This window comes from Mobula hypostoma, chromosome 1 (genome assembly GCF_963921235.1).
Source record: "Mobula hypostoma chromosome 1, sMobHyp1.1, whole genome shotgun sequence".
Lineage (NCBI taxonomy): Eukaryota > Metazoa > Chordata > Chondrichthyes > Myliobatiformes > Myliobatidae > Mobula > Mobula hypostoma.
In genome coordinates this window covers 246,850,291-246,875,741 of record NC_086097.1, presented here as the reverse complement: position 1 = coordinate 246,875,741, position 25,451 = coordinate 246,850,291, and the positions used below count along the sequence as shown (strand labels likewise).

Below are 25,451 nucleotides of genomic sequence, written 5' to 3'. Positions count from 1 at the left end.
ATTTCATATTGATTTTAATGAGCCTCCTGAACAAAGCATGTTTCCACCCACTCAATTAAACTATGGATGAAGTGTTTGTTAACTTCAACTACCCATTATTGCTTCTGAATATTACCAATTACAGGTGTGCGCCGCTTAACGTCCATTCGGACAACGTCCAATCGCATATATGTCTGTAGTCCCAATCGGAGAACGTGACGTAGCGGACGTAACCAGTCTTGTGTATCGCGCGTCTCTTGAGTGTAGTAGCGTTATCTGTTTAATTTTCTTTCGAAAATATTATCGTAAAGTGCATCATGGCTTCCAAACGTAGCTAAACCACTCCTAGTGATAGCAGCAGCAAGAAGCAAAGGAAAGGTATTGATTTGGAAGTGAAACAAAAGGTTATTAAACAATATGAAGGTGGAAAACTAGTGAATGTAATTGCTTGGGGTTTAGGCATGTCGCACTCGACAATCACGACGATCCTGAAAAACCAAGAAAAAAATTCTCGAAGCTGTTAAAGGATCGGCTTTACTGAAAACTACAAGCCTCACAAAAATGCGAGAGGGACCTATATCTGATATGGAGAAATTGCTAATGACATGGATTTAGTCAATACAGGTACACTACAGTACTCCATATAGGTTTGCGAAGTATATAACATGGTGTTCGCACAACGTCCAAATCACATAACGTCCGATTTCACAGAACATATCGTGGATGTTAAGCGACGCATACCTGTATTAGGAAAGATCTTCAATACTGTAAAAATTGATCATAATTTTAATGCTCACGTGAACTCTGTAGCAGGTAGGAGAAATAGGAGTAAAATTAGGCCAATTTTTCAAATTTGCTACATTATAATGAAATGCAAATGAGACACTTCAACTTGAACTTCCTGCATTATCTCCATATTCTCTGTACCTCCATATTAACTTTGTGGTTCATTTATTGTCCCTGTGAATATTTGCATCTTTCAAGAAGCTTGCCAAAATTGTCAGGTAATTCTCTAACTTTCCTGATGCCACATACAGGTCCTTTCACTAATGTGCAATCTACCAGGCTGTTGTCCTAGATTTTCTTTCTCTCCTTTCCAACATCTAGGGACAATTTTATAGCCAGCACATTTCTGGACAATCAAAACCAATGCATCCTCTTAAAAACCTTAAAATGTAGATCACTGCAGTGACAGATATTTTGGCCTTCTACTGTAATTCCCCAAGACACTTGCTTTACCAAAACAAATTAATTTTATTAATTTTCTTATTTTCAGTTTTATTGTAATTTGATCTTTTTCCTTGGCTTTTATAAGTACAGTATTTGTTTACTTGTCCGTTCACTTCTATTCCCTATTATTTCTCCTCTCAATTGTGAAGAACCCATTTAGTTTTTTATTTTATTTAAACTTGTTCTTTTGTATGTTAATGTTTTTCTAATGCTGATTATTGCATCACACAAAATGCTGGAGGAACTCAGCAGGCCAGGCAGCATCTATGGAAAAGTGTAAACAGTCCTGATGAAGGGTCTCGGCCCAAAGCATCGACTGTTTACTCCTCCATAGATGCTGCCTGGCCTTTTGAGTTCCTCCAGCATCTGCATATTTTCTCTTGTTTGTGATTAATTACTGCATGGTTGTTACACTATCCTATTACATTTTATTGTGGTTTTTGCTTCAGCAAGCAAGGAATATGCCTAGTGTGCGTTAATGCAGCAGGAACAGCACATCTGTAGCTTGTCAATAGCTGTGGCATTTTTTTTAAACAGCTGTTACTGTATATTCAAACTTTGTATATTCCCCTTAATTTCAAAAGAAACCACCTACAATAAATGTCCAGGAGCAAGAGACAGTATACACAAAGATGTGAAATAAAAACAATCATTGTGGTCCACGATTCAATAAAATCACCACTGATCTTTCACCTCGGCCATGGTTTCCCCATTATATCCATAAATCTCTCCTTCTCTAATTTCAGTATTCTAAATGACTGTTGCTACATGCGCTTCATGAGCAAAGTAGTACTGTTTGGATGAAGAAATTTCTTGAGTTATTTCAAAATGCTGCTCCTTTAATTTGAGATTGTGAACCTGATTCTAGGCATTGACAAGAGAGCACATCAGTTCTATGTCTACCTAGTCACTCTCTTAATATTAGAGTATGATACCAATCTGCCTAATTCCTCCTCATATAGCAACCTTCTATCTCAAAATCAGCTGGTGAACACTCACTTTTGTGTCATAAGTGAAATTGGTTAGTTTTCAGTGTATTAGAAAGGTGGAATGGAATCAAAGATTGGTGCAAAATAGTATTGGAATAGTGACAACTTTTTAGACAGATTCACATTCGGAAGAAAGAAAAGACATTAGAAGTTAGAAATCCTGCAAGGCTGACAGTGCAGGGATTCAAGTTAAGTAAGAGTAAGCTTGGGTTTCTTGTATAGTGAAAATTCAAGCCTAATACTAAAAATGGGAATGCTGGTTTTATGTGACTGGAGTGGTTATGGTTACAAAGGTGCACATACAGTACCTATAAAAAGAATTCCACCCCCTTGGAAGTTTTCATGTTTTATTGTTTTACAACATTGAATCACAATGTATTTAATTTGGCTCTTTTTGACACTGATCAACAGAAAAAAGACACTTTCATGTCAAAGTGAAAACAGATCTCTACAAAGAGAATTAAATTAATTACAAATATAAAATGCAAAATCAATTGATTGCAAAAATATTCACCCTCTTTAATATGACACACTGGTGCAGCTGTTTGGTTTTAGAATTCACGTAATTAGTTAAATGGAGATCACCTGTGTGCAGTCAAGGTGTTCCAATTGATTGTAGTAAAAATACCCCTGTAACTGGAAGGTCCAACTGCTGGTGAGTCAGTATCCCGGCAAAAACTACACCACAAGGACAAAAGAACAAGCAATGCCACAAAAAGGTTGTTAAAAAAAACATATGTCAGAGGTGAATACAGGAAATTTTCCAAGTCACTGAATATCCCTTGGTGTACAGTTAAGTCAGTCATCGAGAAATGGAAAGAATATGGCACAGCTGTAAATCTACCTAGAGCAGGCCACCCTCAAAAACTGAGTGATCGTGCAAGAAGGGGATTAATGATGTAGGGCACCAAGAGACCTATGACAACTCTGGAGGGGTTACCAGTTTCAGTAGCTGAGATGGGAGACACTGCGCAAACAACAACTATTGCCTGAGTGCTTCACCAGTCGCAGCTTTATGGAGAGTGGCAAAAAGAAAGCCACTGTTTAAAAATACTTGCATGAAATCTCAGCTAGAGTTTGCCAAAAGAAATGAGGGAGACTCTGAGGTCAGCTGGAAGAAGGTTCTATGGCCTGATGAAACCAAAATTGAGCTTTTTGGCCAACAGACTAAACGCTATGCTTGGCGCATCATCAAAAATACACCATCCCTACCGTGAAGCATGGTGGTGGCTGCATCGTGCTGTGGGGATGCTTCACTGCAACAGGCCCTGGAAGGCTTGTGAAAATGTAGGGCAAAGTAAATGCAGCAAAATACAGGGAAGTCCTGGAGGAAAATCTGATGAAATCTCCAAGAGAACTGAGACTTGGGAAAAGATTTGTTTTCCAGCAAGACAATGACCCCAAGCATAAAGCCAAAGTAACACAAGATTGGCTCAAAAACAGCAAAGTTAATGTCCTGGAGTGGCCAAGTCAGAGTCCAGACCTCAATCTAATTGAGAATTTGTGGCTGGACTTGAAAAGAGCTGTTCACTCACAATCCCCATGCAATCTGACAGAGCTTGAGCAGCTTTGTAAAGAATGAGGAAAAATTGCAGTGTCCAGATGTGCAAGACTGATACAAACCTATCGGCACAGACTCAAGTCTGTAATTGCTGCTGAAGGTGCATCTACTACATACTGACTTGAAGAGGGTGAATACTTATGCAATCAATTATCTTGTGTTTAATAATTGTAATAAATTCAGACCAATTTGTTGATATTTGGTTTTTACTTCGACGTGAAAGAGTCTTTCTGTTGATCAGTCTCAAAAAGCCAAATTAAATGCACTGTGATTCAATGTTTGTAAAACAATAAAACATGAAAACTTCCAAGGAAGGTAAATACTTTTTATAGGCACTATAGTTGAAGAGTGAAGGGAAGATGGGGAAATTTCACAATATGGAAAAGATACTAAATTAACATTTGTTCTTTAGTAAAGAAAAGACTGTGATTGTAAAAAATAAAGGGTGAAGTTGCAAGTGAAAAAATAAAGTTAGACTTTTAAAAAACTTGCTTCTCTACAAATATGTGCATCTTGCGATGTCTGGGGATGCAGAGTTGAAGGTAGTGAAGGCTGTGCATGCAATCTATCAGCATTTCTTTGGTATGTCATTTGTGTGTAAATATTGCACGATTGCCAGTCGATAAAATGAAATAAAAACTAGCCATTTCTGGCCACTAGTTGGTCTAAAAACCATTTAATTTGGGGTATTTACACTGGATTACAGTTAATTGGGACTCGTAGGGAAGTGGCCCAATTAAATGAATGGCTCAAGTAGCCTAGGTTTCATGGAAATAGTTGAAGTACAAAAAAACGAAGTAATAAATTATGCAGTTAAATACCATACTGAACAACTTAAAGCACTATCAATACTAATGCACACTATAAAATTATATTAATTCCTAATACTTATTGGTGGAGGAATTCATCCATGTTGCGTTCTTTTGATTGTGAATGAACAAAACCAGCACCTACACCAAGTGCAGATCATGGACTGCCTTCGTATAATGTTGATGATTCTATCCTCCAAATCCTCAGTTTCATTGACACATTTAGGATGATTGTCGATACCTTCAGTTCTCTGTAGTTTCTAATTTGTTGAAGTAGTGAAGTGGTTTCATTTCATTCACTCCCATTTCTGGCATTTTCCAGCCTGAATGCTTGAAACTGCAGTGAGCAAAACAATTCTGGATTGTCTTGTTGCTGCATTTTTAACACAAACACATGCAGCTGACGCTAGTTAGAAACTGTTTAGCAACAAGCTCCTGCCCCAATTAGGCGGCATAGTGTCCCAAATAATCAAAGGAATCCCATCTATTTTCTCAAATAGTTCTTGTTCTTTAAAAGTTGTCCTTAAGAAGTGGCTGCCCCAATTAACCGATGGCCCAATTAAAAGGAATTTGGACAGATTATCAGGTAACAGAAAACACACTTGGGGAAAATAGCTTATTTTCTTGTTGGCAGGCTGTTAATTTATCAGTCACTACACGGATTGGGTTTAGTGCCTCAGGTGTAGATGGTAAAATAATACAGATGGCAATGCAGAGGATTTAAAGGTTAATAAAATATCAAGAAATCATTATAAAAGGTTTCCATCCCTGACTGTCTGTACCACTTAAGGGGTTGTCCTTTGCATAACTGAGCAGAATATCTGCTGCAATAAATGCCTGCTCCAATTTGCCCACAGTGTGCTCATTCTCCAGGAGAGAGCTGTGAGCACCAGTAGATGCCTTGCCTAGTACCTCACTTTTGGGGAGGAATATTCATTCTAAACAATTTACTTTAAATTTAACATAACATTCCAGTCCACGCAGACAAGATCTTTAAAAAAAAGTTGTAATTGAGTTCCATAGGATGGTATAATCAAATTTGGCATGTACTGAATCTAAATTTCACTCTCGTGTGGAAATTACCGCATGCAGCAATTCTAACTCTATACGAGAAATGTAAAGGATGCAGATCGCGTAGGTGGTGTGTTCGAGGTCCTGGCAAATCTTAATTAATGCTCTTGGCACTGGATGGAGGTGGAAAGCTTTATTTGCTCTTAGGTGTATTTCCATCACCACAGCCTTCATTTATTTTGTTTACCTTGGGTTTTGGAGGTTCTGGTGTTTCATTCTCTGTTTATTATTTCAGTCGGCCTTACACAAATAAAGTCATTACGCTCTGGTATCGGCCTCCGGAACTCTTGCTTGGAGAAGAACGATATACACCCGCTATAGATGTATGGAGTTGTGGGTAGGTGACTCGTTGAAGACTGCCAGGAAAATCATAGAAAAGTTTTTTTAAAGTTTTATTTGGATATACACCATGGTAACAAGTTGTTTTGGCCTAATAAGCTCGTGCCACCCAATTAGTCCCATGTGACTAATTAACCCATAAGTCTTTGGGATGTGGGAGGAAACCAGAGCACCTGGAATAGATCCACGCAGTCATGGGGTGAACGTATAAACTTCTTACAACCGTAGAATTGAATCCGAGTCGCTGGCACTGTAATAGTGTTATGCAAACTGCTACGCTTTAGCATGCTGCCCCTGAAATACAGAAGTATTTTGTTATCACATAATTGAACATTAGCCTGAAGATGTTTAAAACCTTTTACTTTATACAGGTGTATTCTGGGTGAGTTGTTTACGAAGAAGCCCATCTTTCAAGCGAACCAAGAACTTGCTCAGTTGGAATTGATCAGGTAGGTATTGATGTTAAACTTTGCTAAAATTAAAGTCCATGTTACGATTTACAAACTGTGCTGTTAGTGTGCTATGAAATAATTCCTAAAATGTAATAAAATAGAGGAAATTCAGGAAATAATTTAAAGTAATGACAGTCATAATGAGTTAGGCTATTGATTGCCACCTGAAAGCTTAAGCCTGATAGTTGAGCCATAAAACAAGTGAACAGATTTAGGCCACTCGGCCCATTGAGTCTGTGCTGCCATTCCATCATTGATTTATTATCTCCCTCAACCCTATTCTCCTGCTTTCTCCCTGTAGCTTTTAATCCCCTCACTGATCAAGAACCTATCAATCACTGTTTTAGATGTACCCAGTGAATTGACTTCCACAGCTGTCTGTGATAAAGTATTAAGGGAATTGGGGGAATTCTCAGATTCCTGTAAATAATGGGTTAAGGTTGAGTACTGTGTCTGTGTATTCTGGTTTGTGAATGGCTACAGCATGTTTAAGATGTCTCACAGCTGCTTCTTTGGAGTGAGATAAGAGGTAAAGCTCACACAGATCCACAAAAGATGTCTCCTGATTTTTCACACCTTTTGGTTTTGACAGAAGGTGATTGCTGATGGAGATAAGACGGGACATTCCTTTCTTAATTAAAGCTTAAATTTGGTGGAGTCTATTACCTAAGTTGTTAAGTTTTGCTCTATTTGAGTAGCTGGAATGTCTATTGAACTGATTGTTCTTTTGTATCGGTGGCCTTATAAATTGTAACAATTCTGGGAGTCGAGCAGTGAACTTGTTTGATCCGCCAGAGGGATGAGAACGTTTCTCCCCCTGATGTCAGGACCAAGTTCCCTCGCCGGCTGAGCTCAAAGAAATAAACTGGTGAAAAGATAATTAACAATCTTTTTGCGCTGTGGTTATTTGGTCTGGTGAATTTAAGTTTACATCTGTGGCAATGAATTCCACAGACTCACCACCCTCTGGCTAAAGAAATTGCTCCTTGTCTCTGTTATAAACAGACATTCTTCTATTCTGGGGCTGTGCCCTCTGGTCCTAGACTCACCCACTATTGGAAATATCCTCTCTATGTCCACTCTTATCGAGGCCTTTCAATATTCGGTAGGTTTCAATGAGATTCCTTCCTCATTCTTCTAAACTCCAGGGACTACAGGCCAAAAGCCATCAAACTCTTCTGATACGTTAACCCTTTCATTCATGAATCATTCTCATGAACATTCTCTCAGTTTACAATAGCAAGATTTGCTAAATTATCACCTTGTTAATTGTATGTGGGTGGTGTAGTGTACGCAGTCTCTGAAACAGAAAGTTTGGGCACCCGTAGAGTACTACAGCACAGAACCAATCCTTCAGCCCAGTCCCGTTGACCTGCACTCCTCCCATCCAAGTACCTATCCAAATTTCTCTTAATGTTGAACTAGAACCCACTCTGCTCGCAGCTCATTCCACACTCTCACCACTCTGAATGTAGAAGATCCCCCTCATGTTCCCTTTAAACATTTGAACCTTGAACCCATGGCCTGTAGTTTTAGTCTCAAGCAACTCCATCCATGCCCCTCATAATTTGGTATAACTCAAAGATTCATTTATTATCAAAGTATGTATCCATATACAACTCTGAGATTAGTCTTCTCTAGATAGCCACGATACAAAGAAAGAACATGAAAATCGTTTCAGAGAGAAACATCAAACCCACCTGCATCCCGCACAAAAAAGAATGGCATCCCGATCATCAACCTTCCAAACCCTTCCTCGTACAAAATGCAGCAAGAGCATTGACCTGCACAACAAAATGGGGAAAAAAGGTGAAAACACAAAATAAAAACCATGTCCAAAAAAGTCCATAGTCCATAAACGCAAAAGTCCAATCCATAAACACTGAACTGTAGTAACGTCCTCCTTCATCATTGAAAGAAGGACACCACACGAAAGCAGAAGCCTATCCACTGATCACAAAGAGCCACACAGCAATTGAGATCAAATCTTAAATATTTTGGCTGAGTTTCTTACTCACATGACCATTAAAAGCACCTAAAATGCCAAAACAGACTGATTTCTTGCTCATGCCACGAGGCTCACTCCTCACAAATTCATTTGGTAGCCGTTATGTCAATGAATTAAAGATTACAGAGAGAAGGCAGGAGAATGAAGATGAGAGGGAAAATAAATCGAGCATGATAGTATTATGGAACAGATTTGATGGACTGAGTGGCCTAATTCTGCTGTTATGTCTTATGGAATCTTAAAGTGAATAGACTCTATAAAAACGCAGACATGAGGAAATCTGCAGATGCTGGAAATTCAAGCAACACACACAAAAAATGCTGGAAGGGTCCTGGCCCGAAACGTCGACTGTACCTCTTCCTATAGATGCTGCCTGGTCTGCTGCGTTCACCAGCATTTTTTGTGTGTGAGACTCTATAAAAAGTTACTTTGCTCATTTTGGTCTGTCCTTGCTCACCTGACACATGTTTGGCTTTGTCACAAAGTAACTTGATTTAGAAGTGTGAAATGTGCCCTTTGTTTTTTTTCTCTCTGTCTACTGTATCATGTAAAATGTAGGCTGCTCACTTGTGACCCAGATGTAATAAAATTATAATCATAATACAATATACCAATTTAGTTTAGTACCTGGTTCATGGAGTTATTTTTAAACTGTCAAATATATACAAAACTGTTCAGAACTGAAAAGCAAAAAAAGCAGCAGCTGCTGAAAACCTGAAATAAAAATAAACACTACTGGAAGTTCTCAGCAAGTTGAGCAGCATCAGTAGTGAATGCCAATATTTCAAATCAGAACTAAAGAAAAAGAAAAATTGAGTTTTAAATCGTATAGTCAGAAATTACAAAGAAGAGGGAAGAATGAAGCAAGCAAAAGAAAATACAGAGGAAAATTTTCAAGGATTTTGCCAGGGCTTGAGGGCATGAGTTGTAGGGAGAGGTTGAATAGGTAAGACTTTTATTCCCTAGAATGTTGGAGAATGAGGAGAGGTTTGATAAAGTACATAAAATTGAGGGGTGTTGATGGGGTAAATGCAAGGAGGCTCTTCCCTCTTAGCTTAGGTGAGACTACAACTAGAGGTCAGAGTTTAAGTGTGGGAGGTGAAATGTTTAAGGGGGAACTTCACACTCGGTGCTGTGTATGGAACGAGCTGCCGGCAGAAGTGGTGGATGTGGGTTTGATTACAACATCTCACAGAAGGTAAAATAAGCATATGGATGGGAAGAGGATGGAGCGCTGTGGTGCAGGTGTGGGTCAATGAGAGTATGCTGAAAAACCATTAGGCATGGACCAGATGGGTGGAAGATGGGTTGTAGTGCTCTATAATTAAATGTATGTGATGATGTGGGGTCTAAAATGGACTGACACAGGTTATGGTGGTGAGGGCCTGTTCAATCACCACTGATGTCAAGTGGTCTTTTTGGAAATGAATGACAATCTCAACTTCTGAGGACTCCAACATGCCTATCTGGACGATGTTCATCAAACTTGCATTGGGTTTTGTTGGGCAAAGGGTTGGAAGATCAGAATGGGATTTGAAGAATTAAAGTGACAAACAGCTAGATACTCAGAGCAGTGTGCACACAAAAATGCTGGAGAGGAATAAACAGTCAGTGTTCGGCTGAGACCCTTCATCAGGAATCGTTCTTTTCAGCTGAGTGGAGGTTGTTCCATAAAGCAATCAGATAACATGTAATTTAAAAAACCTGCATATATGGAAAGAGTAATGATTTAATAATTAAGAAGACTTAAGCAGAACAGAGAAAGTGAAGGGAAAAAGATAGTCGTATTTTTTTAGAAAAGATGGGGGAGGAAAGCTGAGTGAAATGGGTAGAGGAAGTTCAGGGTTCGGTTTCTGTTTGATGTCAATGAATACCAAGAGAGAACAAGCACAGCAATGTGATAAAGCTGTGAAATGCAGGATAGGGTTGAAGCTGAAACTATGAAGAGAAGGCAGGAAATGCTCACTAGATCAGGTAGTGATTTGATCTGTCACCCAGGTGTTTGGTTTCCTTCAGTGTAGAGGAGACCAGATTGTGATCATAAAATTCAAAGTACAATCTATTCAAAGCTGGATTTGTGTGCACTCGTAATGCATATAAGCTCCCATAATATTAAAATCAAAAATCCAGTGTATGTGCACACATTCGTTCCTATGCAGGACAGCACTCTACACTTTCAGCTATTGTTTCTTATCAGTGGTGTTGTTAAATTGAATGGTCATTAAGGTGATCATAATCCAGATAATCATGAAGACAAGGATAATTTGCAGATGCCGTGTAGTCAATCCCAGTAAGAGGTATCTTTGAAGAGCATAGCTTCCCCTTACATAGCATGCGGCCCATGCCATTTAGCATTCCAGGACAAGATAATTATGCAAGTGAAGCATTGTAGGGTGACACTTATTATGGGTCAGTTACTTTACTAAATCTGTATTATTGGCCTTTAAAGTCTAGATTTAATTGGTTATTAATATCTGTTATTGTACTGTGATTGATGATTCATAATGGAAATGGAGAAATTAAACATCTGCAAGGTTAGCAATTTGTCAATATCTGCATCCAACTAGTCACTTTCTGAAAGAAAAAAACAGGTTTTTCCTTATTCCAAGTTTAGAACAGTGTGGTGAGAAGGGCTATGCTGTCCTCGTGCATAATAAAGTGCAATTGATAAATGAGTGCCAGTTGTCAGAGTTGAGTTAACTGGTGGTGACGTGTTTTTGATGCCATTCGTTGCAATACTGTGAAGATATGGTTATCTTATTGAGTGATATTGTGAATTTTCTGCACTATGGACAAACTAGACTTAAGGGTGTCTGTAAACAGAACTAGTTTGTTTCCCTGGGAACTCAAGTGAATAGCCTCATCTCCGCTTGGTCCTCTGGAAGGAAAGGGGTGAAAAGGCATATTCTGGGGTCGTATAGGAAGCTGCTGTGAAATCAAGGCTTGGGAGCTTTATTATTGAAAGTTGGGTAATGCAGCACTCTTGACTGAGAGTTCCAGCATCTCAACACTTCTGTGTAAAGCTGGTGGCAATGTCAGTGAAGGATATTGACACTGGAGTAATCCAGCAACATGTGATGCTCAAGTCCCTTAGTGCACTCTTGTCTAATAGCTGACCAGAAAGAGGGTACTTTTAGCTACCACAAAGTAGTCTTTGGTAAGCGCTTCTTTAAGTAAATTGTAAATGTCTTTCTAGAAAAAAAGAATGACCTTTTAAACAGCAATGATTAAAAAGTACAAGCCATCTCTTCTGTACCAGAATATTTCTTGCCCTTATTTCAGCAGGGTTTTAAGGGGAGGAGGATTCCAGAATAATGATAATTGATCAATATTGCTGAGGTGCGGAGGGGGGAAACTGATGCGTATCAGGCATAATCACTCATTGTCTTGCAAAGTCAAAGTCGAGCTCACTGTCATATCCCCAAGCACATATATACACAGCTGCTTCCAGTTGCATCATGAGCAGCTGGCAACAGATAACTGAGCATGCATAAAGACACAAGTTTTCCAAAGTTAAACAAGACAGAACACAAAACAGGGAAAAAAAAAGTTCATTGTAGTGCCAAGTCGTCATAGTGATGATTTGGGCTGAGTCTGCTGCACTTTGCAGTTTCTTGTGCTCTTGTCTGCTTACATAATAATTGGAAACGGCAACAGGAAATGAAAATGTCTGCAAATTCTGAAACAAAGCCTGAAAGGCCTGGCGGCATCTGTGGAGAGCAATCTGCTCTGTTCCCCTTCATCAGAAGAGACGATATCCTGGTTTGTTCTGTGTTGTGGGGAAAAGTCAAAACTATTTGGACATGTTAGGTTCAATAACCTGCATTTTTCAAGGTGGCAACTATTAGGTCAAGCTCTCTGGCATTAGTTGGCATACACTGAAGGGTTTGGTAATGGATTTACTGCATGTTCAAGCAATAGTAGTATTTTGGTAATGTCATAATGTACTAAAAAGAAATTATGGTTCATCCATCAACTTGTTTGTCTGACAGTCGAATCTGTGGTAGCCCATGTCCAGCAGTGTGGCCTGATGTGATTAAACTACCATATTTCCACACAATGAAGCCAAAGAAGCAGTATCGCAGACGGCTAAGAGAGGAATATTCTTTGTAAGTATCAAAGTTCAAAGTAAATTGATTATCAAAAAACATAAATGTCACGATACACAATCCTACGATTCATTTTCTTGTGGGCATACTCAATAAGTCTATAGAATAATAACCATAACAATCAATTAAAAGACTGCCCGAGTTGGGCATTCAACCAGTGTGCAGAAGACAACAAACTGCAAATACAAAAAGAAAGAAATAAAAATGGTAAATAAATAAGCAATAAATATCGTGAACATGAGATGAAGAGTGAGTCCATTGGTTGTGAGAACATTTCAGTGATGGGGCAAGTGAAGTTGAGTGAAGTTATCCCCTTCAGTTCAAAAGCCTGATGGTTGAGGGGGTAGTACCTGTTCCTGAACTTGGTGGTGGGGGCTCCTGTACCTCCTCCCTGATGGCAGCAGCAAGAAGAGGATGATGGAGGTTCTGGCTGATGAAGATCCCTGATGATGGATGCTGCTTTCCTGCAACAGTGTTTCATGTAGATGTGCTCGGTAGTGTAGAGGGCTTTACCCTTAATAGACTGTGCCATATCCTCTACTTTCTATAGGATTTTCCGTTCAAGGGCATTCGTGTTTCTGTACCAGCCTGTTTTTACTGAAAACACTGGGGCCTTTCAATTCCCTGGCCCTGACTGCCTCATTTTCACCATGGATGTTCAATCCTTATTTATTTATACCTCCCATCAAGAAGGTTTCAAAGCTCTCCACTCGTTTCTTAACAAAAGAATCAACCAATTCCCCTCCACCACCACCCTCCTCCATCTGGTAGATCTGGTCCTCTCCCTCAACAATCTTTCCTTGGGGTCCTGCCATTTTCTCCAGACTGGAGGTGTAGCCATGGCCCCAGGTATGCCTGCCTCTTTGTTGGCTATGTAGAACAGTCCTTGTTTGACACCTTCCCTGGTAATACTCCCAACTCTTGCGCTACATTGACATCTGCATTGGTGCTGGTTCATGATCTCATGCTGAGCTTGTCAGTTTCATCAATTTTACCTCCAACTTCCACCCTGCCCTTAAATTCACTTGATCCATTTCTGACACCTCCCTCCCCTTTCTTGATCTCTGTCTCCATCCTGGAGACAAACTTTCAACTGATTTCTTTTATAAACCTACCAATTCCCACAATTATCTTGACTATACCTCTTCACACGCTATCTCCTATAAAAATGCTATTCCCTTTGTACAGTTCCCGCGCCTTGGTCTCTGCCATATTTGTTCTTTCCTTTGCCGGAAATCGGCGAATGGGGTTACATTCCTCCACTATTGATGCTGCCCTCACCCACATCTGCCCCATTTTCCAAACATCTGCGCTCATGTTATCTTCCTGCTGTTTTAACAGTGATAAGAGTTCCACTTCCCAACCACCCTATGAACTTGCGCATCCAACTCACCATCCTCTGCAACTTCTGCCATCCCCAAAAGGACCTTACTACTAATCTCCTTCTTGCCACTTATTCCTGCAAGTGACCAAAGTGCTACACCATTCAGGAGGCAGCACATAGGAATAAAAGGGCCTTTTCTGGTTAGCTGCCAGTGACTAGTGGTATTCCTTGAGGATCAGTATTGGACCACTACTTTTCACATTGTTTCTCAGTGATTTAGAGAATGGAATTGATTGCAGTTTACGAATTATACAAAGATAGGTGAAGGGGTAGGTAGTGCTGAGGAAGCAATGCAATTGCAGCAGGACTTGGACAAATCGGAAGAATGGGCAAAAAAGTGGCAGATGGAATACATTGCTGGGAAATGTATGATAATGCATTTTAGTAAAAGGAACAATAGTGCAGACTATTATCTAAATGGGGAGAAGGTTCAAACATCAGAGGTGCAGAGGGACTTGGGAGTCCCTGTGCAAGATTGCCAGAAGGTTAATTTACAGGTTGAGTCTGTGGTAAAGAAGGCAAATGCAATGTTGGCATTTATTTCAAGGGGAATAGAATATAAAAGCAAGGAGATAATGCTGAGGCTTTATAAGACACCAGTCATCCCGCACAAGGGCTATTGTCAACAGTTTTGGGCTCCTCTCAAAAAGGATGTGTTGTCATTGGAGAGAATCCAGAGGAGGTAAACAAGGATGATTCTGGAATAAAGGGGTAACATATGAAGAGTGTTTGGCAGCTTTGGGCCTGTACTCATTGGAATTTAGAAGAATGGATGGGGATCTCATTGAAACCTACCAAATATTGAAAGGACTAGACAGGGTGGATGTGGAGAGAATGTTTCCTAAACTAGAAGACACAGCCTCAAAGTTGAGGGGCGACCTTTTAGAACAGAGGTAAGGGTAGTGAATCTGTGGAATGTTTTGCTACAGATTCTGGGTATATTTAAGGCACAAGTTGATAGTTTTCTGATCAATCAGGGCATCAAAGGATATGGCGAATAGGCAGGTGTATGGGGTTGAGTGGGATTTGGGATCAACCTTGATGGATTGGCAGAACAGACTCAATGGGATGAATGGCCTAATTCTGCTCCTATGTCTTATGACCTTATTCACCTTCTCCCTTGCCTCCATGCAGAGTCCCAGTGTCCGGCACACCTGATGTGGCCTCCTTGACATTGGTGAGACCATTTGTAAACTGGGCGACTGCTTTGTCGAGCACCTCTGCTCCTTCTGCCAAAAGCAGAACTTCCCGATGGCCAAGCATTTTAATTCGCATTCTCGTTCTGACATACAGGTACAGGGCCACCTCTTGTGCCACCCTCAAGGAGGACGAGTGACACCTTATATTTCATTTGGGTAGCTTCCAACCCACTGGCATGAATATCGATTTCTCCTACTGGCTAAAAAAAGACAACCTACTTTCCCTTCTCCTTCCCTCCCATCTTCTATTCCCCACTCAGGCCTCCTCACTTACCTATCACTTGCCCCTGGGTCCCTTCCTCCTTCGCTTTTCTCCTACAGTCCTCTCTCCTCTCCTATCAGATTCCAGCCCTTTACCTTTCCTATCCACCTGGCTTCACCGTACACCTTCTTGTTATGCTCCTTCTTTCCCACCCCACCTTTTTATTCTGGCATCTTCCCCCTCCCTTTCCAGTCTTGAAGAAGGGTCTCAGCCTGAGATGTCGGCTATTTATTCATTTCCTTAGATGCTGCCTGGCTTGCTGAGTTCCTCCAGCATTTTGTTTGTGTAGCCTTAACAAGAAATAGGGATTGATCATAGATTAGGATTAGGAAGTCTCTATTGGGAATATGGTGTAATAGGCTAATACTAATAAGATGCCAGGTTCTAGTAGCAGAAATCCTGCCATTTATTCTTGTGCTGTAAGAATCCAGTTTTTATATCAATAGGGAGAGGGGATGCTCATGTCTAACAGCTGAAATTAAGAGGTTAGTTTGACACATTTAATAATAGATGACATTCGTCTAAGTTTCATGTCCCAAGTAGAGTAAGAAAGTAGAAGTCCATGTTATTGAAGTAATTTGGCAAGTTGAATTCAAGATTCCTTGGTGGGAGAAAGCAGGGAGGTAATGGTTGCCAAGGCTGATGCTAACCAGATTTCTGCCTTTTCATGGAATTTGCAAATGATTTGGAAATTTATGGCAGGGATTGCAACTAAGAGGTTTGCTAATGATTCCCAAATTAACAAGGTGGCGGATAGGAGGAAGATTTTAGGTTACAGAAAGATATCTATGAATGGCTTATGTTGGTACAAATATGGCAAATGGATGCCAATTGGAGTGTGGGATGAATCACTTTGAGGGGACAAAAAAAAAGCAAAAGAACAAAGGAGCTGCCAGCATTGGGTCCGTATCCCTCTATGCCTTAGACGTAACAGTTATATCTGATTCCACCGCCACTTCAAGATCAACTATTCTCAGCATATTTTAAAAAAACTTTACCCCAAATCTGCTTGAAAACCCCTTCAGCCTATGCCCTCTTGTTTCTCATACTCCTACCATGGGTAAAAGCTCCATCTATGGCATTTTCTCACCTACCTATGACTTGCTGCTGGGAAAATGCACTCCAACTTATCCACTCTCCTCATAACACATTCTTCAATCCAGGCAACAGACTGGCGAATCTCCTGTGCACTCTCACCTGCACAATCATATCTTTCCTATAGTGTGACAACAGTCTGACTAGTGTTTTATAAGGTCTCAACATAAAAGTTGAGCTGTTATATTCCGTGCAATGCACATATGCATTCACCCTATCTACGTGCATTGCCATTTCCAGGAGACTATGGACAATGCCAATGTCCCTCTGTTTACTATTCCTGTATTCATCATTTCAATTTTTAAAATCTAATCTATTTAGTATTTTACTTTATTTCCAAAATGAACCCACTAGATTTCACAAATTCAACCTTGGGTTTGCTTTTATGAACTGAAGGTTGCACAACACAAAGGTTAAGTCCATCAAAGCCTTTAAGAGATTATAAAATATGCTGAAGATAGATTAAGCAAGATGATGCTTGTTTCATCTTGAATTAAATTTGTCTAATTCATTACCTGAAAACGAGTCTAAAGCTCAGATATGCAGTGTCCATTTCTTCTCTCATATTTACTGGGAGGCCAATAAACCAGTTAACTTCACTCGCTGACTTCCTTTTTTTTAAATTTTGTAATAAACTAAGGAATGAAACAATATTTTACTATGCGGCAATCCAACCTCGTGAGTGCAATGCTGTAGTAATTAGCCAGCTGAATTACACGTTTGACAAAATATATTAAATCTTTGCTATGGGCAATTTCAATTGTATGGAACAATGTATAACATATAAATAGTTAATTCACTTCATTTTAAATTTCAACAATTGCACATTTCTTAAACAGAGTGGGACTCCAATCACCAAGCTAAACATTCAGTCATGGGATTCCAGTTTAAATTGTTAAGGATATGGTATGTTGGTACTGAAAGCATGGTGACACTTGCAGGCTGTTCAGCTCAATTCTCGCTGATTAGATTTGATGCAAACCACATATTTCACTGTATGCTTTAAGGTACGTGACAAATAAAGCTGGAACTTTATTTCTATAACACGAAAGCTACAATTTTTATAAAATTAATCTTTGTCTTAAGTTTTAAAACAAAAATGAATAAAACTTGTCTTCTTTTAATGGGTTCAGAGAAATGTTTTCATTGTCCATGTGCATCTCACTCAGATGGACTGCAAAAGTAGTTTTTTAATGCTGAAGTCTTTTTTTAAACCTAGAATTAAGATCTAAACAATAACAAAATATGCTGCTATCAATTGGGATGAGCCTTGTCAACCCTGGGCAACATAATATAAGCTGTCAAAGCCTAAAAACAGGCACAGGGATGATTTAGTTAGATCATTCAAAATGCTGGCAGCAGACCTGGCATTCATCTTCCATTTTTAGTGACTTGTCAGGAGGGATCACAAAATCTCAATGACTGCTGCATAATGTTAATGTTGTGAATAGGAAATCATTTTAAATTATATTGGATGAGGTTGTTAGAGGCAAACAATATTATCTTTGCTCTCCTTGCAACAATATGCCTTGTGCTTCAGAGTTTGAACTAAAAATGATGGAAGCCATGCCAAGGAAAACCACATTGCAAGATGACCAAATGCCTAATCGAAGAGATGAACTTGTCAAAAACTGTAGAGTGGAATTCTTAACGCTGTATTCGACAACGCTGACAAGTTGACTTGCAAATCCATGTTTGTGCTTCTGGAACCAAATTTACAACAGAGAAACTGTTGTAAATAGGTACAATAGGATAGGGTGATTTCAATAAAAGCTGAAAAGATTCTGGCTAGTTGTCAATACACAATGATAACCTATTATGCAAAATAATAAAGGAACATTAAAACTCTGTTATTGGTGCGGCATGGTTTAAGCATCTGGTATGGTGGATTAGAGCCCTTCTTTCTCCCCAGTCACCACTCCTTCGGTCAGCAAGCTTGGTAAAGGAGGATTGGAAAATTTTAAGTTTCCTTGAGTGGAACAAAAACAACAAGAGACTTCACAGTCAACACTCCCCCCCCCCCCCCGAAACACTAAATAGGATTCAACCATATGTTATGAATTGTTGAAGCGACAGTGTGGTTCATGATGTACTGTGTACAGAATACTCTGACAAGACTATTCATACAGTCTGACATGTGGCATCTAGATGATAAGAAATGGCTTGTTTCAATATCCAAAGCATAGAATACAAGAGCCATGATATCAGGCTATACTAGAATTATAGCCCTGTGTACAATTCCAGTCATGATCCCTCAGGATGTTGACACCAGAGGGTTCAGAAGGGATTAATGAGCATATTGCAAAGGCTGACAAATTAGTTATGATAGGTGATTAACTCAGTTGTAGTTGTTTGCTTTAGAACAAAGAAAACCTAGGGGAGATCGGTAAAATTGAGTAATCTAGATTTGTTAACAGAAATATCCTATTCCCTTGAGGGTAATGACTTTTCATAGATATTAGGCTGAATAATGTATCCCCTATAGATTTGATTCTATGAAGGACGCGGTCTGAAGCTGAAATATTTGCGATCTTAAAGTGACAGTTCTTCATTAGACATCCCTCATCTATCTGTTTCCCTTTTAATTATGGAACTTCAAACTGATTATCTAGAGCCTCAGCTGTCGAGTGGTTGAGTAGCAATCTATTAGTACATCTCACTTTTAGCAACAGCTATTTTTGCATTTCAACTCACAAAATATCTCAAAACCTTTCTCAGTAATTGGTTTAGTATTGTCAGATTTACTGAGAGTGAGAAGTTGTTTTGCATGCTGTGTGAACAGGTAGGTCAAGTCAAGTCAAATTTATTTATAAAGCACATTTAAAAACAACCCATGTTGACCAAAGTGCTGTACAAACCATAACAGGTAGCTAAAATCACAAATACAAGAAACACAGATATAAGCAACAAGACGCACAGCTTATTGGCACAAAATAAACAACACATGAGCCTCAGCACAAGCCAAAAATCACCCACATCAGGAAGATTCAATCACAAGTGAATAAAGGTAAGTTTTGAGCCTGGACTTAAAAGAGTCAATGGAGGGGGCAGGTCTGATAGGGAGGGGAATGCTGTTCCACAGTCTAGAGGCTACAACAACAAAGGCACGGTCACCCCGAACTTAAATTTAGATCGTGGGACAGCCAGGAGCCCCAAGTCAGCTGCCCTGAGGGACCTGGAAGTAGAATAAGGGGTTAGAAGGTCTGTGATATAGGAGGGGGCCAGCCCATTTAGGGCTTTATAAACAAACAGGAGAACCTTAAAATCAATTCTAAACCATACTGGAAGCCAGTGGAGAGAGGCCAGGATAGAAGTAATATGGCCCCTCTTCTAGGCACCTGTCAGGAGCCTGGCTGTGGCGTTCTGGACCAGTTGCAGGCGGGACAGGGACGACTGACTAATCCCAGTATACAGGGAGTTGGAGTAGTCCAAGCGGGAGGATATAAGGGCGTGGGTGACTTTCTCGAGGTCTTTGAAAGAGAGAAACGACCTTTGGCAATAGTACGAAGCTGGAAAAAACTGGCTTTTACTACTGCATTAACTTGCTTGTCAAACTTAAAGGCGGAATCAAATACTGAGGTTCTACAAAAACACAATGCAGAATAGTGTTATAGTTACTGAGAAAGTGGAGTTAGGTGGATAAGATGCAAGGGTTATGCTGAGGTAGATTGAGATCAAGATGCCTGTTCATGAGTGTTACGACAGCAGGAAAGAGATTGTTCTTAGGCCTGGTGTTAGGGGTTTTCAAGCTTTTGTATCTTCTGCCTGATGGAAGAGGGGAGAGTGGCCCACTGTAAGGGGTCTTTTATTATGGTGGCTGCTTTCCTGAGGTAGCAGGAGATGTAATCAGTAAAATCCTCTGTCTCTTGCCTTATCAATTTTATTGCCCCTTCAGTGCTTTGTTAACCTATTCCAAATTGGCCGAACCTCCTATTTCTCTTCCATAATCCTATCTATATATTCCATTATCACTTGAAAATATTTCCTCTTCTGGGTGATCAAATATTTTTAGGTCTTAGCTCTTGTATGCAAAAGGACTACTTTCCAAGGCCGAGCTGTTAATGATAAAGATGGTTGGAAAACATTGGAAGCTTCATGCCTTAATCCTTAATTTGTCATTGCTGATATCAGAAAAAGAAATCATCTAAGATTTATTGTAGTGCTAGACTTACAACTAGCCTCAAAGCTGTAGTCTTTTTCTGTTAACGTATATTCACTGTTGACACACAATGTACTACAAATATTTCTGGGACTTACCTTTACAAAGATCTTCTCATCAGGCTGCTTGTGTCATTTTCTTAACTTCTGTAATTTTAAACCTACCCCCTCTAATTGTGAGAGAGATGTCTTCAGATGTTGGATTTAATCAGTGTGGATACATGCTTATGACTTCATTGATATCCTATTCTTTGTTGCTCCATCTTTGTAAAATATACTGCACATAAAGTTTGAATCTTATTTTGGAGTGACTGTATTGTTTATTGGGGGCAGGGTGCAGATACGTTACTACCAAAGGAGATGTAAGGTGCTTTTGTCATCTGCTACCCTGCAGGTCACCCTTAGGCAAGGTGTAGCACCTGCTTAACTTGCGTTTAGATGTAGTTCAAGGAAATGCAGTAAAAATTGTGAACTTATCTGAAGATGTTGAAAGAGATGAAGATGGGCTTATTTCCAATGTTCTGTTTATGCTTTCAGTATTCCGGCAACTGCTTTGGATCTCTTTGATCACATGTTAGCTTTGGATCCCAGTAAGCGCTGCACGGCAGAGCAGGCTCTTCAGTCCGACTTCCTGAGAGAGGTGGATCCTACAAAAATGCCTCCGCCTGAGTAAGTCATTCTTTGGACTTCTGATTGCATTAGGACCTTCTGCACAAAATGCCAGATTTGGGGGAGAGAAGAAAAATTGATGTTCAGCTAGTGTTTGCATTTCTGTATGGGAGTTGCTGGGTTCTAATCAACTCAATCTACAGTTATTCTACAGAAAAGATTATCATGGATGTTTTTAATGAAATCACAATGTAAACCTCCAATAAGCAGGATGGTCTTAATTAGATGGTTAGGAAAGTTGCATCAATGTGATTTGAATCACAGCTCCCAGAGGTTAGGTGACATTGCTCTAAAAGCAGCAAATCCAGAATAATAAAGCATTAGTGGTACTGCAGCAAATTACTTGAGGGGCTGCAGATGTCTGTTTTCTTGGGTGAAGACTTGGTAGTGAGTTCCTCTGTGGACTTAGCTCCATGCTAAGATCAAACCATTATTTTTATTCGTAGAGACTCAGAAACTGTTTTATTGCTTGGCAGGCAGCAGTTTCATAGATTCCTCATGTCCTCTATCATAACTGAAGTCCTTCATTTATGCAACACACAAAATGCTGGTGGAATGCAGCAGGCCAGGCAGCATCTGTTGGAAGGGTTACAGTCAACGTTTCGGGCCGAGACCCTTCATCAGGACCCTTCGTGGGTGCTGACAAAGGGTCTTGGCCTGAAACGTCGACTGTACCTCTTCCAATAGATGCTGCCTGGCCTGCTGCTTTCCACCAGCAATTTGTGTGTGTGGCTTGAATTTCCAGTATCTGCAGATTTCCTCGTGTTTGTATTTTTCCTTCATTTATGATAAGATAATTGCAAGTATCGGTACAAATAAACAATATTAACAACTGCACATCAGAAATATAAACAGATGAGATTGGAAACACTCAGCAGGTCTAATGACCAGTTTGACACCTGAAATATTAACACTCTGCTTGGCCTGCTGAATGTTTCTAGCACTTCTGAGCAACTTGCAAGAGTTTTTTGGAAAACAAAAATTGAGAGGCCTCCATTTGTCGGGGTCGACTATGAATATTGCATTCTAGCCATCTATGTAGCTGATATACAAGCCAGGGCAGTACAATATGGTGAGCAAGCTGTTGCCTATGAAGCAGGCATCCCCTCTCCAGGCATCTGATGATACCAAGGGAACGGCAGTGGCATCGCAGGAGTTCCCAGTCAGCATTGAACTCAATGTATGACTGCCTTATGGACTCCAGTTCTGGATTTATTTGAGATCAGTATTTTCCTTCTAAATGAGCTGTCAAACACAGCTGAAGAGCCCCATCTGCCCGAAGCAGACAAAAATTAAAATTGCAGTAACTGAAGGCCACACCATTAAAGCTGTACAAAATGTACAGTTTGTCCCGCGAGGCAACATAAGTGGCATTAAAGATGGTATTGCTGCCTCAGCTCTAGTGATGAAAGTTCAAATCTGACATCTACTGTTGTCTGGAGATAGTTTGCATGTTCTCCCTGTGAACACAATGATTTTCTTAACTCTTCCCAGCGATGTGCCATTTGTTGGGTACACTGGCTACCGTAGGTAGGGGATGGGGCAACGTTAGTATGGCAACTGTGAGGGGATAAAATACAGGGAAATAAGGTGGAGGATTGGAATAGACTTGAGCTGAATCTGAGAAGTTACCAGCTGACTGGATAGACACAATAATGAATGGAAAATGAAGGAATACAAGCAAGTGACTATGTAGGCCTGTTAGTTTTACATCTGTTGGCAAAATGTTGCAGTCTAAAATCAAGAAATAACCTGTGATTTAGAGAAGCTTAATGCAATTAAACAACATCAGCATGACTTTCTGAAGGGTTAATCAAGTTCAAAAATTTTGCTGAAGTGCTCCAACGATGTAACAAGCGGAGTCAGTAGACTACCTGTAGATGAAGTGAATTTGGATTTGTAGAATGCATGTTTATATTTTTGCTTACAAGATCAGTGTGTTTTTACTTAAAACCGAGGCACAGAGGAGCTCCTCACTGAGAGTGGGGAATCTCTGGAACCCTCTACCACAGAGGGTTATTAAGGCTACATGCTCTTGTGTATTCACAATGAACTTTTGAATAAACATGGAATCAAGAGCTATATGGGGAGCTAGCACAGAAATGAAGGCTGGGCCATGATATTAATTGGCATGGATGCTAGACTAGCAGAGTAGCCTGCTCCTCCCTCTCTGTGATGTCATATGTTCATGGAATGAGGATTTGCAAGTGATGCTCTTCTAGTGTGTAGGTTGTACTTTTTTTTTCACTTGGAGGCAAAGGGCTGAATGACATAAGACATAGGAGCAGAATTAGGCTATCTAGCCTATCAAGTCCACTCCGCCACTTCTTCATCGCTGATCCCGGATCCCATTCAACCCCATACACCTCTCTCACCATATCCCTTGATCTGATCAATCAGGACTCTTGTCATCTTCCGCTTGGCCTCTACCACAGTCTGTAGCAGAGCATTGCACAGATTCACCGCTCTTTGGCTTAAAAAAAATTCCTCTTTCCTTCTGTTCTAAAAGGTCACCCCCTCAGTTTTGAGGCTATGCTGTCTAGTTCTGGACATCCCCACCAGAGGAAACATCCTCTCCACATCCACCCTACCGAGTCCTTTCAGCATTTGGTACGTTTCAATGAGATTCCCTTGCATTCTGCTAAATTCCAGTGAGTACAGGCACAAACCTGCCAAATGCTGCTCATATGTTAACCCCTTCATTCCCGGAATCATCCTCGTGAACCTCCTCTGAATGCTTTCCAATGACTCTTATCCTTTCTGAGATATGGGGCCCTAAACTGTTGACATAACTCCAAGTGTGGTCTGATTAGTGTCTTATAAAGCTTCAGCATTATCTCCTTGTTTTTATATTCTAAATCCCTCTGCACCTCTGTTTGAATTTTCTTCCCATTTACTAATGGGACAGTCCTGCTAAAGGGTCTCAGCCCAAAATGTCGACTGTATTCTTTAACATTGCCTTGCCTGATGAGTTCCTCCAGCATCTTGTGTGTGTTGCTTGAATTTCCATCATCTGCAGACTTTCTCTTGTTTGTGGCTGTCACTGTGTAGTTATACTGCAAAAGAGCAGCTGTTCCAACCAACTGGATGGGTTGAATGGAATCCACCACTTTCTATCTGGTCACCATATTTATGATTAGAGCTGTTGGGGAGGGTTTAAGCTGACTTGGCAGGGTGGTGGAAACCGGAGTGAAGGGACTCGGGGAAAGGACTGAGGATAAAAAAGTAAAAATAGCGTGCAGTCAGATTGTCAGGAAGGGCAGGAAGGTGATGGGACTTAGTTGCAGCAAACGGACTGAGTATCAAATCATTAGGGATGCAGAGTCAAAAAGGACAGCAAATACTTTACTCAAGATGTATCTAAATGTGCGGAGTATAAGAAATAAGGTGGATGATCTTGTTGCAATATTACAAATTGCCGGGTAGGATGTTGTGGCCGTAACTGAATTGTGGCTGAAGGATGGTTGTGGTTGGGAACTGAATGTCCAAGGTTACACGTTATATTGGAGGGATAGGAAGGTAGGCAGAGGGGGTACTGTGACTACTGGTGAAGAATGGCATCAAATCAGTAGAAAGATGTGACACAGGATTGGAAGGTGTTGAGTCCTTGTGGGTTGAGTTAAGAAACTACAAGGGTAAAAGGACGTTGATGGCAGTCATGGGAGATTTTAACATGCAGGTCGATTGGGAAAATCAGGTTGGTAATGGATCTCGAGAGTGAGTTAGTTGAATGCCTAAGAGATAGCTTTTTGGAGCAGTTTGTCATTGAGCATTCTAGGGATCAGCTCTACTGGATTGGGTGTTATGTAATACTTTATACTTTATTGTCGCCAAACAATTGATACTAGAACATACAATCATCACAGCGATATTTGATTCTGCGCTTCCCGCTCCCTGGATTACAAATCGATAGTAAATATTAAAAATTTAAGTTATAAGTCATAAATAGAAAATGGAAAAATGTAAAGTAAGGTAATGCAAAAAAAAACCGAGAGGCAGGTCTGGATATTTGGAGGGTACGGCCCAGATCCGAGTCAGGATCCGTTCAACAGTCTTATCACAGTTGGAAAGAAGCTGTTCCCAAATCTGACCGTACAAGTCTTCAAGCTCCTGAGCTTCTCCCGGAGGGAAGAGGGA

General features: G+C 40.2%; 1 protein-coding gene across 2 annotated transcripts in view; it reads left to right on the top strand.

Moving 5' to 3' along the window:
* The window catches only part of LOC134356117 (cyclin-dependent kinase 13-like), a 136,208-nt gene that overhangs the window by 70,986 nt on the left and 39,771 nt on the right, over window positions 1-25,451 (top strand). For both annotated transcript variants that reach the window (XM_063066747.1, XM_063066738.1), the window contains exons 8-11: window positions 5,875-5,976; window positions 6,350-6,427; window positions 12,431-12,547; window positions 21,183-21,314. In XM_063066747.1, the coding sequence (XP_062922817.1) occupies window positions 5,875-5,976; window positions 6,350-6,427; window positions 12,431-12,547; window positions 21,183-21,314 (429 nt within the window). The remainder of the gene's footprint in view (window positions 1-5,874; window positions 5,977-6,349; window positions 6,428-12,430; window positions 12,548-21,182; window positions 21,315-25,451) is intronic.